The sequence below is a fragment of the Strongylocentrotus purpuratus genome, unplaced genomic scaffold, assembly GCF_000002235.5.
Source record: "Strongylocentrotus purpuratus isolate Spur 01 unplaced genomic scaffold, Spur_5.0 spur5_scaffold_8, whole genome shotgun sequence".
In the NCBI taxonomy this organism is placed as follows: domain Eukaryota; kingdom Metazoa; phylum Echinodermata; class Echinoidea; order Camarodonta; family Strongylocentrotidae; genus Strongylocentrotus; species Strongylocentrotus purpuratus.
The window spans coordinates 30783580-30799715 of record NW_022145614.1 but is presented as its reverse complement, the minus strand read 5'-3'; the positions used below and the strand labels follow the sequence as shown (position 1 = coordinate 30799715).

Sequence of the window (16136 nt, the reverse complement as noted above, 5' to 3'; positions counted from 1 at the left end):
GCTGAGGCTGAAATTAGTTAGATTATAAAGATTAACCCCCCCCCCCCCACTTCTCTCTCCCACTCTCTTCCCCTCCCCTCCCCTCCCCACCCCCTACCCTGACACAATGTTTGACAAATCATCAATAACTCATCTGCAATCCACTCATATTTTGAGCCACCTAGCTCTCTTGATTTGATAGACAATGTTTGCTCTGTGAGTCAGGAGCAAGCCCCAATGTTATTTCTGCTCATTTGCTACAATTTAAGTCGGAATGCAAACATTGCTTATGATATCAAGGGGGAACGAGAGTGTTTGCATTCCTCCTTAATTTCATTTTAACCGTTTCTCCATTCTCGTTTGGATGCTAGATACATCACTGGGATGTCTTCCCGTGATGATGATGATGAATCAGTCTGCAGGGAAATAACATTTTCAGAATTTGATCATGAAGTGTTCTGTCTTGCTATAGATGCATGAATATGGTAACTTTAATACAGGGTATTTCTGATGGTGCTCAACTTATGCTGTATTTCAAACGATTGGTGAGCATACATGTAATAGCTAGGAATATAAGATTTTCCAAAGAATTATGTTTTACACATGTGTGATTTTACGCACTGATTGATTTAAACTACACATCTGTACTTTCTCCTGAATTAAAAGTCATATAGTTGAAGAAAATTGGAAGGACTTGTGGTGCACATTCAAATGACAAAAAAATCCAAGGTTTGAATATGATAGATAATTGATAATAGATAATAGATAATTGATAATAGATTATTTCACATACTGTACAGTACATGCATGTGAAATAAAATACTAAGAGATCATCTGAAAAAGATAAACATGTACATGTACAGGGTATGTGAAATAAAATTCAGCAGAAATTTCTGAAAAGACATATATACATTTGAAATATAATTACCCGGTAAACAAAATTTCTTAAAAGATGTATATGCAAGTGAAATAATATTTGACAGAATATTCTGAAAAGATATATCACTTTTGTTGTCATATTGACACCTGCAGTGTGTCCTCAACATGAAACACTGGTGATTATCATTGGTGTGTGATAAAAATGTTATTATTAATGCTGTATAAAAGAAACCTCCATACTTTATTAAAGTCCACACTTTCTGTACAGCGACTGTGCATGTTAAGTGAGATAGATCATTGATAGAGTAGATGAGCAATGAATAGTATTCTCTGATCGACCTTGCTTTCTGCTAAGCTATCATAGATGGCCCCTATATCATTAAATAAGTTGTCATTATGCTATCGCCTTGAAATGATTATGATTCATTCAGGTATATTAGGTGTTGATTGGTAGAGAATTATATGTAGTCCTGGAGACAGGTCAACTGACAGATAGCATTAACGATAAAACTAGGGTTTATTTTCTTTTTTTGGCACCTGAAATTCTGATTTCTAATAACCAATGATATTTGATAATTGTACTTATTCATTCATGTATTTGGATGTTTCTTTCCACAAAACCTGAAGACAAACTACTGTACTTTATTTCACCTTCTGTTATAGGCTTTGATAGCATTATTCAAATTCACTATTCATACAGCAATTGCTATATCAGCAATCCTTTGGCAAGCAAATAGCATTTTTGTACAGCAAATTCACACCATTCTATTTGACACATGTGTATATTCTTTTACTTGTTAAAACCACTTTTACATACCATAGTCTGAAATATGTCTGTACTCTCTCTTTTCATGAAATGAAAGTCGATGGTAATGGATTTACTTGAATTAGTACAATGGTGACTCAGTATATTCTGATGAGTAAGTCTAGTACTAATGGGATTAATATCAGTTTTGATAACTGCTTTGCCATAGAGCGTGACTGGGGATTAATTAAATACATGACAGACCGACTGTCTTCATATCTACTGCAGAGAGCATGCAATAAATTTGTCGTTGTTATTTCAAACAGGTGAATCCTTACAGTATGTAGGATTCGCCAGTTAGTAGTAATGCCAACGAATCAGAAGAATACTGTATTAGCCACATTCTATTAGAAGCTTGAAACAGACAATTTTGGATTTTGTTTACATGAACATACATGTATACAGTGAAACCTGTCTATAAAGACCACTCAAGGGAAACATGAAAAGTGGTCTTTACAGGCAAGTGGTCTTTATGTGCAGGTCCCTGTACTACAGGTTTCAATCAGAAACCAGATTCGAGGGAAATGAAAAATAGGGTCTTTATAGACAGGTTGTCACTAAAACAGGTTGTACATGCTAAGATGATATATACTATATTCCATGGGCATGAACATCTGTATGCATGGTTATTTGAGAGCAAATCAAACTGTTCAATGATGTTAAATACCATGGATACTAGAACATGTAAACAGTCAGCTTAAAATTCAATGCTATGGATGATTGTAACATGTATATTTTAAAGGGATTGGGTAACTTTGCCTCAGCTTCTAAAACGAATCCTGGATTTAGCTCATGCTGCAATCCTAATTATAAACCTTTAGGCACTTCATGATCATTTTGAAGCGAATTTCTTGTAGGGCTTCATTATTACACCATATCACAGACACTGATAACACGTAGGGCCATGCATCTCAGATTTAACATTGTTAAACGATGCCTATAACATTAATTGCTCTGTGGTTGATTTGTAACTCTACTGGTATTTCTGACTTCAACCCTGACCCATTGTCCATGCAACCTTACCCTAATCCTAACCTATAAACCCATCCAAAAACTTAATCCTGTCCTAATAATAATTCCTAATCCTATTTCTTTGAAGAAAGCCTAGCCTAAACGTTGATCACCATATGACCATCAAATTGTACAGGCTAGCTTGAGGTAGAATTGACAAAGTGGCCTCAGTAAATTATTTTTATTTAAATATTCTGTGATTAATGATGCTGATAGTATAGATAGCATCTACAAAAGGCATTGTGTCAATCAAGGGGATGGGATGATGTTTTTTCAATAAATATTTCAATATTTTGTTTTTTCTTCTCATAGTAAGACTTTGCAAGAGGCTAAGGATACATTTTGTTATAATTATTACCAAGTGAACAACTTTTTGTTTAGGCATATGATTATAACATCGCAAATAACTTTGCTTAATATAGAAAGTTGACTTTTAAAAAGTGACATTTAGATTATCTGGAGATAGTAGGTGAGCTTTGTGTTTGAGGGATAGGTAGAGGGTAGGGGGGAGATTGAGAGGTAAGATGGAGGGAAAGTAGAAAGAGGGTCAGAGAGGGGTAGATGTACGTATAGAAAGAGGGGAGGTAGAGGGACTGTGACGTACAGAGAAAGAGACAGATAGAGAGAGAGAACAAGAAGAAGAAATAGAAAGCAAAGGGAGAGAGAGAGAAGAAGAAAAAGAAAGCAAAGGGAGAGATAGAGAGAGAGAGAGAGAGAGAAGAAGAGGAGAAAGAAAGTAAAGGGAGAGATAGAGAGAGAGAGAGAGAGAGAGAGAGTGTGTGTGTGTGTGAGGGAGGGAGGAGTGGAGAGGAGGGGGAAAGAAGGGAGAGGGAACAACATAGGTAGAATGGAAAAGCAAACAGTGTGAGAAGCGAGGCCGGAATGAAATTGATGTGGAACAGTTGAACGTTAGCCTCATGCATCTGATATTACTTTCATTGATCGAAAGCACATTTCTCCGCACGTTGTATCAATCTTTCAGAGAAGGCAATCATGCAACATGAACCATGTCTTCTCTCCAAGATCATTAACCTATCTGGCCTTCATTCCATACCACATTCTCATGTAGCATCGATCAGAAGAACACTTTATGTTTTCTGTGTAAGCAAGACCATACATGTTATTGGAAAAGAGCCCTCGGGAGGAATGGTCCAAGAGTGGGTAATAATTGAACATTGAAACATGTGGAAAGATAATTTTGAAAATCAAGAGAGGGGACCAGTAGAGCTAGATCGATAGAAAGAAAGATAGATGGATGGATAGAAAGAAAGAAAGAAAGAAAAAAAAAAAGATTTATGGATAAATTGATAATTATATATATACATGTATATACATGTACATTAGATAGATAATTAGAGAGAGAAAAGCAAACCACAAGTTATCCATCTCAGAAATATACATTGGAAAAAAATACTGTAATGAGAGAAGGGACATTTATAACGAGGGGGGGGGGAGAGAAAGAGACTGAGTATTAAAGAGATACAGGGAGAGGAAGGTAAAGAGAGAGAGAGAGAGAGAGAGAGAGTGAGAGAGAGAGGGGGGGGGGGGACAGGAGTATGAGTATTTAAACCACAAGTTATGCATATCAGACATACATCAATTCCAAGTTCTAACATTACCCACAAAGTAAACAACCATATGGCAGGAAAGTAGTGAGAGCCAGAAACGATGAGTAAGAGACAGCGGGAAGGGGGTGAATATAGCAAACCGCAAGGTATTTGCCTCAGAAATGTGGTACTTTATCCATGGTTCTAACATTTCCCTAAAAATAACTATGAAAGTCTTAAATATGGATCCCTCCAACCCTTTGAGACCATTAACCTTCCGTCCCCTATTTCCATTATGCATGCTCTGTAATTGATTGCGCGGACGTTGACGCCAGCATCACGAATCGTCATAGCGATGAGCCAGTCTGAGCTAGTGTGGTGCTGGTGGTAGTGCTAGTGATGATGATGATGATGATGATGATGATGATGACGGAGTAAGCTTCTCGCATGTGCTCTCAATTACACAACCATCTTCGTCATCACCTTCTAATCACTTCTCCACATCCTACCGTCAGATGCATCATCACTTCTCTAGAAATTGAAGGTCCAAGTCAGCACAATATTTGAGATGCATTTGTAAACTGTCTGGAAAAAGAATGGGGAAAGAAATATGTAGTGTTTACCCATTACTAGTGAAAATTTAATTTCCTAAATTTCCATTATTTCTTGTTTGCTAAAGGCAATGAGCAGTCACACAGATCATTCAATTGGTTATTATCAATATCTTCTTGAGACCTTAATCTTGGATGATTTCCTTAATTTCATGCACAGTGTATTTTAATTTTCTTGATAGGTCAAGAATTATGAAAATGTGAATTCTTTTGATCAAATCTGTGACAGATCTTAAAGTGTGAAAGGAAGTATGAATTATAATCATTGCTGACAATATATTTTGCTCTTGTTGCATTTAGAGAAAGCTACTTTTTCATGCAGCCTAATAGCCCATTGGAAAAACTGTCAAATTAAAATGTACATTCTCCAAGGAGTGATACCAAATCTTTATTGATTGAAAAAAGATAGAACTTGAACATTTTAGCTTTAGCTTGAACATGGCTCACAAAAAACATGAATTTATGAATAAATTTCATATCAACATTATTCAAACTCATCAGCAAATTGTAAATGTGTGAACAGAAACAGAATTATCAAGCAAAGATCTATCTGTGCCTAATATGGTATTCCTAACATCTCCTGCATCTCTATACTCGGGGGATGTCCTTTGAAAGATACAACTGATGGATGACTCCTTTCCTCTGTCTTGTGCTGGAGCATGGAATCACTTGAGACAGTGTGCCTACATTTGCATACATTTATGCAACTACAATACTACATGAATAATTTTTTTCTGTAAGATTGCAGGGGTTAATTATATTTGCCCATATATGTATTTATAACAGTCAATAATCATAGTTCACAAATATACAACTTTATATCTTAACATCTTTCTTTCTTTCAAATAGAACAATCTCTGAAATGATTTTTTTTTTGGAGTAAAATAATTGATATAATTTAGTACTTCAGTATTCCAATCGTGAAATATACTACTTACAAATTTGTCTAAATCTTTGATTATTCTGAAAGTAGATGTTGTTCATGATTATATGAATGCTTGCCCAAGACTTGTCCAACATAGCAACAACTAATGTATGCATGAAGATGTCATCCATAGAGATGTAATTCGTATTGAGTGGCAATGATGAGCATATTGTGAAGTCATTTCTTTAACTTCATCTATATTCTTGATATTTTGATATTTTCTACACATCAAACCTTTTACTTTTACTAACAATGGATGATTTAGAGACAGTACAACTGCCTCTGAAAAGAACCGGTGCACTCTAAGAACTCTACCAATGCTTGACAGTTCTGAGTCAAGCAATAATTTCCTGATTGGCTTGTTTATTCATTGAAAGATGAATCCATTTGACCGAGATGAGATGAGATGGATACCATCCCCCTTCTAAGAAAGATGCCGTCAGAATCAATGGAGAATGACCCATTCTAGGAGTGAGTCATAATCTAATATGTATGCCTCAAATCATTTCATACCGGTATAACCATGTCAAGGGTACGGACCGTTTGCATAATTTAGCATAAGGGGGCACGATTGTAAATAGGTCGGTCAATCTTTTTTATTTGATTTAGTAATTATTTTGTAATTACATTTTACTTATTTTGGAGGTTTTTTTTATACAGTTAACATTCATTTTCTGTAAGGTTTTCATGATCATTTAGTCTGGGAAGTATTTTCCTCAAGAACGTTGTAGTCAGATATTTCAGATCATAGTGCACATTGGAATATCGACCTGACAACAACCATTATTTTAGCCTACATGCGATTAACCCGTTTTCAGAAAAATGAATGATTTAACCTTTGTGCGATCAGTTTCCACCCATCTAAATGAAATTCCCAATAGGAGTGTTACGTAATCAAATTAAGCATTTAGCCAAGTTCATTTCCTCAGCCGTCAGCGGTCAAACCGCTTCCAGAGAGAGAGAGAATCGATCTTGAGAAAGGGGATTCCCGCAGGACCGATGTAATTACCTAGGATTATAAATAACTGTATCTGCTACTCCATACTTGAGAGCGTTAAACACAAGTGGGTAAGAGTTAATGAATTGATGTAATAGAGCTGTAGGATATAGCCTAATCATGACAGGTTCAGACTCTAGTGAGAGTTGAACTATACCATACTTATTGGATACAGTAGTTCATTAAAAGTTGAACAGGTTCCTGCGAATATGGGCTTGCAATATTTATGTATTTCTAGTCACTGGTAGAGATTGGGAGGGTGAGGGCAGGGCACTTCTGACCCATGCTCCCTCCTTTGGAACCCAAGCGACATACCTCCAGTACACTACTTCAAGGTAGTGCCTCCTCCCCTTTTGGGATGACTATTTTGTTGCTTTTCTGAACAATTTTAGGATTTTGTGCCCCCTCTTTTACAAGATCCTAGATCCACTCCTTCCTCTGTTTGCCCTTGTTTTAAAGGCCCACTGCACTACTTGTAGCTACTTGCGCCCTCTATATAACAAACAATGCCTAATCGGTGACCATTGGTCCCATAATCCACTTTTTCTTGTGTTAAAGGTAAAGACGAGTTCTGGTCATGCGATTGCATTGTGAAAGAAACGTTGTGGAATCGATCAGAAAAGGTTGATCATCTAGCATCCAGCATCTGCAAGGTTCTGGAATCATCAAAATGATTAGAAATTTGGCCCATTCTTCGTAAAGTTACAAGCACTATACACAGAAAGATGTATATAGGACTACCCTATATCTCTCACAGACCATGAGAGAAACAAATTTACCAAATATATGAATTAGTAGGCGGTTTCCCGGCAAATTTTTTATCATCATGTATTAGTCAAAACATATTCTTTCACATGATTGGTAATGAGAGCTTCCATTTCATTTTTGAAATTGGGGCGTTTCCAATACTGGTCTTTACCTTTAAGCTATTTTTAGCATTAGAATTGACAGAATTTTCTTTTCAGACTTGTCCATTGATAGTTCTTAGGTTCTATATGAATTTTTTTTTTAAATCTTGAAAAAAGGATTCCCTGCTTTATCTTTATCAGTCTTTCATATTAAAGCTTTCAACATTCACATCGTACTCTTGTGTGGTAATTTTAGTAATGCTGATCTGTTTTCTTTCATGTTAATGTTTATTTATGAGTAAACCCCTGTCAGTCATGACGATTCAAAGTTTGGTTGTTTTCTTTCCTTCTCTCGTAATCACTTTTGTCTCACCTTCCTGCTTCATCACCTGTTACATTACTCTTTCTTCAAGGCCAATACCTGTATTCTTTCCTTGTCAAAGAATGACCAATTTTACTGTTCCGGATTTGGACCCTATTCACACTCATGAAATAACAGCGTACTATTAAACTTGTCTTTTTGAATGTCTGAATGAAAATTGTCTTTTAGGAGCGTTCTCATTGCTAGTGAGAAAGTGGAAGTCAAACTTGATCAGCGGGATGGAAGTCTAAAGGAAAGCTTTTCCGAGGAATATTTATTTTAAATACATTGACAGAAAGACCGCATCTCAGCTGCCATATACATAGTAAGGAGTCAAATTGAAAAAATATACTTTGAGGTACCATTGACTTTTTTTTTTAATACTGGGGGGGGGGGGGCTGTGGTAAATTGTCTATTCAAAGCACTTGGGATATTAAAGGATAGTACTGTAGCTCATAAATTTAAATAATGATAGATCTGTATTTCTGTAGTAAATAATAATTAAGGCTGTGCACAACAGTGTAATGAGGTACCCGAGTACACTCCCATGCTTACAAGCGAATACTCGAGTATTCGGACGCCATGTTTTTTTTGAATTTTTTTGAATTTTTTAAAATTTATTTATTTATTTATTTATTTATTTATTTTTTTTGCCACCACCATACATACGACTGGAGCAGTATCCCAGTTCTGTCGCCGAAAACGCATGCAATTTTACTTCGAGTTGCAGTTGAAGGCGCCGATTTAATAATAATAATAACAGTGAACAATGCTATTTTAAAAACCAAAGATGGCAGAATAATCCATTTTCCTCCAAGTCCAAGCAGAAATCCAGACATTTGGTCCCAGTTTCTGAGTGGTGAGTTTGACAGTGCTTGAGTTGGGAAACATTTTTACTGACGGCACCATGCCAGCGGCCGCCGCTCACCCAGGCACGGGTAAGCGTCGGCCTGGACATTTAAAAAAAAATAAATAAAAAATAAATAAATTTTGCGGCCGAATATTCGGGTACGAGAAATCGTACCCGAGTAGGTGTCAACCGTGCGGGTACTCAAGCATTCGACTACCCTTCACAGCCTTAATAATAATGCACTAAAAAAAGAAACTATTCATGAAAAAGAGGCATATTTATGGGAAGAAAATTTGTTGTTGTTGAATCATTCCATAATTATTCCATAGTTATTTTTCCATGGCTGGATAGAATAAATTGCATTTTTTCAAATTCTTTTCATATTAAAAAATAAGTAACATGTAAGTTCATTAGTAGAGCATTAGTGCCAACAGATAACATATACCGGGTATAAAGATATTGCTATGGGGTAGATGGGACCAAGGCTTTAAAAGCGAATGTGAATAGGGTATTAGACACATCATGCACCTGCCCAGGCTCCATAATCTTCAGAGAGGTCAGTTTAGTTAAAACAGGTTCTTTCTATAATTAATCCACATTAAACTCATCAAAAGAAACAATAGATGACAAAGGTCACAACTGTATGACCAACACGAGGCCCTGAGCTCTCTAGAATTATGCCTGATGCCCGGAGCCCCCTGTTGCAACATGCCTAGCTGTGCCTGTGGAGCCACAGTGGTAAAGGGAAAGCTATCTGGAACAGGCACAACTCTATTTTTCTGTCAAAAGTTTGGTAGATATTTCCACCTTTTGAGGCCTGTTTTCAGATTTAGCTGCGACCTGTTGTTTGAATTGATTTGATTTATATTTAGGCACATGAACTTTCCATCTAATACATATTTTCAACTGATTTTTTTAGACTTTTTAAAACCAATAATGTGAATGGCTCTTGTTTAACATGCAATGTGGTTTACAGATCTTGTTTATACCACAACCCTGTCAACCCTGTTTAGCAAGCATATTTTCAACTCAATTAGAACTTAAAAGGGTTAATCAGGTTATTTTTTTTTTCTTCATGTGTATGGAGTTTTTAGAAAGCATCAAATTGACAACAAATATTGAAATCTTGCTAAATAATATATATCGTCTGTTTGGAGCCAGAAGTGTCACAACTCTGTATTCAAGTATAGAAGTTAACAACCTTCTGGCTCTTAAATCCCCACTGCACTACTGTTATAGCTACTTGCGCCCTCTATACAGCCAACAATGCCTAAGCGGTACCCGTTGATCCCCCATGATCCCCTTTTTCTTATGTTAAGTGAGAGCTGATTTGATGAGATGACCACCTGTCAGTGACCTTGCAGGGTGGTCTAATCTCTTGATGGGCTTTAAAATGTAAGATGCCAGCAGGAATTAGGATATTTTTTTGGAGAAAAAAGAAATCATGAAAGTAAAAAAATGAAAATTAAAAAATTAATTATTGGTTAACTTTTAGTGTATGGACTGCTCTGTGAGGTCAGAGCGGAACCGAAGGGGTGATCTTCTGCTCTTCACCTTCACCTTGTTTGGTTTGGTTAACTTGCCCTAGAGATGTTATTGAGTCATTAGCAACAGAGGTTTATTCATAGTTTCCTGTCATCTTCTCTTTCCCTTTCGTCCAGGGCTAGGTGAGATCCCTAAACCACAGAGCAGCTGTCACCAGGTGCTGCCTTGTCAACCAACAACAGTTCAGCCGAGAAAAGCCTCTGTGACCAGCCGTGAAAAATCTCATTTCGTAATCTTGTCTAGCAAGGATATCGTCGATGGATCAGCGCTGAATGCAAGTCACGCGCGACTGTTCTGAGAGGAAGAGGAATTTATTTGGATCAAAGCAATGATTGCTGAATTTTGATTTAGAATTGTTGGAGTCAGTGTGTTGTTTGTGAGATTGATAGACGACAATCATGCATAGAATGAACGGATCGCCTAAGATGGGGACAAGGGTGCAGTGTCCTGGAAGTCCAAAGCTTGTTAGGGAGCGGAGCAGGACTCCACCGAATCCAATGAAGGGACAACCCATGAGCAGCCCCAAGCTGGGCCGATCCACCAAGGCCCATAGTTTGGGCAATATCCATGCCAACCACGAACTGAGCATTGCAGAGCCTCCACCCCCTTTGCAACATGCATCATCAGGACCCATTCACATTAGCTCACACATTCATGCGCCGCGACCGCATAAAGCACCGATGGTAATGGACCCAAGTGAGACAATGCCACATCCATTAGATATCAAATTGATGTCAGGAGGCCCACCGAAGGCAGGTGATGTGACGCATGTTGGTGCTACTAGGATACACAGTCTAGGGTATGGTACAGGAAGTGAATGCAGCAGGAGCGGTACGCCACCTCATTGCTTTGACAATCCTATGGAAGACAAGGAAGAGATGAGGCTGAGAGAGTTGGAAGAGGCAAGGGCCAGAGCAGCCCAGATGGAGAAGACGATGCGTTGGTGGTCGGACTGTACCGCAAATTGGAGGGAGAAGTGGGGTAAGGTTCGTGCTGAGCGTAACAAAGCCAGAGAAGAAGTCCGGCAGCTTCGGCTCAAGCTGGAAGCAACCATGAAAGAAGCGATATCACTCAAGCGAGAGAAACATGGACTTCTGGTAGACAATGAGCAGTTACGCCTTAAGGTCAAGCAAGGCGGTGGTGCAGGAGACATTGAAGCCACGCCTATGGTCAATGGCAACCATTCCAATGATCTACCAGAGAGGGATGTTGGTGTGATGCAGCTTCCTCAGGAGTTAGCTCCGCAGCAGGGAGTGGACTTTGTCGCAGAGATTATGCAGTCGCAGGGTGGGCCATCACAGGAGGTGACCCTCTGCGATACCATGAGCCAGACTGATCTTCCAATCTGTAGACCCATGGAGATCCAGACGTCTCCTGGATGGGGTGCCGATGAGACAGCGAGCACCATCCTAGGGAACAGCTCCTTCATCCTGGGCAGTGGTCTCCATGACCTAACCTTGGAGAGCAGGAGAGGGAGCCAAGGCTCCTCGTCTCATGGCTCCAGGGATAGCCCAAGCAGGAGAGGCAAGACAAAAGAGATGCCATCACCGTCTGAAGAGAAGGCTGAACAGAGGGCTTTCATGCTACAGATGAAACTAGATGAGGCTTCCAAGACTATCCAGGTTGAGAGGCAGTAAGTAAAATCCACAGATTTCTATTTGACTTATCATCTTGTACACAGACTTTTATGTTCATACAATAAACCACACAGTCACAAGGTTTTTATCTCTGAAAGCATTTCAATTTCACAACCTTTTAATTGATTACTTAAATCTTAATATTTCGTATTTAACCGCATCAATTTAAATGTGAAGTTCATTGCAAGCTTGTAGATAATCTGAGGGAAAGGAATTTTATGTCTACAGGTAAGCAAATCATCAGGATATAAGATGTATGGAGGAGTCTATATTTTACAGATTAGTTCATTTGAAACAAGCAGTGTATTATTCTTTGATAATTATGCAAATTTCCTTTGAATATATTTATGGACACACTTTGAAATTTGGTAAGTACCTGTATGCCATATACATGTACATGTGAATGCCAAATTATTGTCATTTGTTGTGATAAGTATTGTTATAATCATCACCACTATCACCTTCATCTTTATCATTTTCATCATCATCCTCAAGATCATAATCATAATCATCATAATCATCATCATCATCATCATAATCATCATAATCATCACCATCATCATCATCATCATCATTGTCATCATCATCATCATCTTCATCATTATCATCACCATTATCATTATCACAATGGAATCTCTTTTGAGAAATTCTTTTGAATATTTTTTCCTCCATCAGAGAGAAGGACAGCCTTCATCAGTCCATTAACAAGTTAGAGCAAGAGGTCTCGTCTCTCAAGATAAGAACAGCAGATCTTCAAGAGGCAAAGGACGTCGCAGTCAGAGAGGTAAACGATCATACTAATCCATTCTTGTGTAGGGTGAATTGCAGTTTGGTCTACATGTACATCCAGTTAGTCTACTACCCAATTCGTCTAATCCCATATGGTTTATCCCCAGTTTGTCTACTACCCAATTCGTCTAATCCCATATGGTTTATCCCCAGTTAGTCTACTACCCAATTCGTCTAATCCCATATGGTTTATCCCAGTTAGTCTACTACCCAATTCGTCTAATCCCATATGGTTTGTCCCCAGTTAGTCTACCACCCAATTCGTCTAATCCCATATGGTTTATCCCCAGTTAGTCTACTACCCAATTCGTCTAATCCCATATGGTTTATCCCCAGTTAGTCTACTACCCAATTCGTCTAATCCCATATGGTTTATCCCCAGTTAGTCTACTACCCAATTCGTCTAATCCCATATGGTTTATCCCCAGTTTGTCTACTACCCAATTCGTCTAATCCCATATGGTTTATCCCCAGTTTGTCTACTACCCAATTCGTCTAATCCCATATGGTTTATCCCCAGTTTGTCTACTACCCAATTCGTCTAATCCCATATGGTTTATCCCCAGTTTGTCTACTACCCAATTCGTCTAATCCCATATGGTTTATCCCCAGTTTGTCTACTACCCAATTCGTCTAATCCCATATGGTTTATCCCCAGTTAGTCTACTACCCAATTCGTCTAATCCCATATGGTTTATCCCCAGTTTGTCTACTACCCAATTCGTCTAATCCCATATGGTTTATCCCCAGTTAGTCTACTACCCAATTCGTCTAATCCCATATGGTTTATCCCCAGTTTGTCTACTACCCAATTCGTCTAATCCCATATGGTTTATCCCCAGTTTGTCTACTACCCAATTCGTCTAATCCCATATGGTTTATCCCCAGTTAGTCTACTACCCAATTCGTCTAATCCCATATGGTTTATCCCCAGTTAGTCTACTACCCAATTCGTCTAATCCCATATGGTTTATCCCCAGTTAGTCTACTACCCAATTCGTCTAATCCCATATGGTTTATCCCCAGTTTGTCTACTACCCAATTCGTCTAATCCCATATGGTTTATCCCCAGTTTGTCTACTACCCAATTCGTCTAATCCCATATGGTTTATCCCTAGTTTGTCTACTACCCAATTCGTCTAATCCCATATGGTTTATCCCCAGTTTGTCTACTACCCAATTCGTCTAATCCCATATGGTTTATCCCCAGTTAGTCTACTACCCGATTCATCTAATCCCATATGGTTTATCCCAGTTTGTCTACTACCCAATTCGTCTAATCCCATATGGTTTATCCCCAGTTTGTCTACTACCCAATTCGTCTAATCCCATATGGTTTATCCCCAGTTTGTCTACTACCCAATTCGTCTAATCCCATATGGTTTATCCCCAGTTTGTCTACTACCAAAATAGTGGTTTCCCATATGGTCTACACCCAGCCTATCTCCGATCCACATGGTCTAGTAATCATTTGATAATTATTAGACCATATAGTTAGTAGAATTATTGGAGTTTAGACCAAATGGAAATAATACCAAATGACTAGTAGCCCAACACCAAATGATTAGTAAATAAAAGTATTATTAGACCATGTGGATAGTAGACGGGCTGGGTGTAGACCATATGGGAATAGACCGATTGGTAGCAGACAAACTGATTGTAGACCAAATGGCAATGAACCTTGTGGAGCTCATATATTATAATTTAACATTTCTGCGCACTTCCGAAGAACTTTGGATATTATTACCCCGTCACACGAGGGACATTTTCTGTTAAAAGTGGAGACTATTAATAGCACTGTGTGAATGGTATGTGCAAGTGCGTCTAACTCTTGCATGTACATTCACCTTATTGCAGTGTGTATGAGTTCTTAATTGGGTACTCACACTGTAGATCAAAGCTTTAGATTTGTAGTGAAATGTAAAATCATCATCTTTCCATATATTTGACTAGAAAGGATCATGTAACACATGCATGTACATGTAAAGTGTATATGTGTTACCCATCTTAACCAGGTTTTTTTTTGTCTCAAGGAATTAGGAAATTAAAGAAAATTTGAATAAGTTAAAATACAAATATTGCCAATTTTAATGAGGAATAGGTGATTCATTCATCCTTAAAGATGAAGTTGAGTTCTGGTCATGCGATTGCATTGTGAAAGAAACAGTGTGGAACCGAAAAAGGTTGATCATCTAGCATATAAGAATTTGTGTGTATTGCAAGGTTCTGGAATCATCAAAATGATAAGAAATTTGGCCAAGTCTTGGTAAAGTTACAAACATTGTACAGGGAAAGATGTATATGGGACTACACGAACACGTGGCGTAAAAAGCCGGCCCCCCCCGATTTTTACGATGTTACATGCATATTTAGAAAATGAAGGCATCTGAAGAGCCATGCTTTTCAGGGAACATGTCTTAACTGATGTTCTTCCACACTTGCATAATAAGAATGAGTAATGTTCACAAATTATTTGTCACCTCTTCCCAGAACTCAACCTTCTCTTTAATAGTAAACCCTTTTCCTGGACTGGGTTAATAATAGTGAATGGATCTCATGAAAACAGCAAAAAGAGGTGCTCCACGTGGGTATGACAGCGACATAGGAAACTGATACGCCTCTAGACGTTACTAAAAATAGTTCTCATGACTTCTATATGCTCTCAAGATCCTCCTAAAAGGATACTATTTAATTCTTTGGATAACGAGACGCCTAGATACTATTTCTGATCGTGCCTCTGTCTAAGGTTTCACGGCAAATCATCAAGGACTCTGACGAGACTGTCAGTTACTTTTGTTTACATTGACAAGGCCAGTCAAGACGCGTAAGGTGATACACGAGCATTTGCCAGTTCTCATGGTTTTCCTAAATTGTCGATCCTCGATTTTCATGAGCCACTTGGGTTTTGTTGGTGTGTGCATGTAAAGGAAGATGAGGGTTTTGAATGGATGGATGGATGGCAGGTGGGGGAGAAGAAGAGGCATGATGTTCTCAAGTTACCGGTATTACTCATCCCAGCGAACTGCACATACATGAATGTGATGCAGTCGGACTGTAACGTGACTCAAGGGTTACTGTCCATGTCTCGCTTGCATCCAGCCAGACATAGACCTGTGTAGATTGGTTTATGAGAGAAAAGTAACCTTCGACAAGGAAATCTTACCAACCATCTTAGTATGAAGGAAAATAATTATACAAAGGTTATATACAGTTCACAACTGAATTATTCATACCCGGCCGTACCAAGTTCTGTGATTTCTTTAGTATGTGAAGTCGGAGTCAGAAGAAAAGAATTGCAGCTTATAGGAATTTCACATTCCTTTTTTTTTTCTTCCTGGCAACTTCAAGAGGT

General features: G+C 38.2%; 1 protein-coding gene across 2 annotated transcripts in view; it reads left to right on the top strand.

Moving 5' to 3' along the window:
• LOC100889752 (coiled-coil domain-containing protein 102A) overlaps positions 1 to 16136 on the top strand; it is a 48118-nt gene that overhangs the window by 20859 nt on the left and 11123 nt on the right. For both annotated transcript variants that reach the window (XM_011668152.2, XM_030975121.1), the window contains 2 exons: positions 10475 to 11991; positions 12671 to 12779. In XM_011668152.2, the coding sequence (XP_011666454.2) occupies positions 10757 to 11991; positions 12671 to 12779 (1344 nt within the window). In that variant the 5' untranslated portion in view covers positions 10475 to 10756. The remainder of the gene's footprint in view (positions 1 to 10474; positions 11992 to 12670; positions 12780 to 16136) is intronic.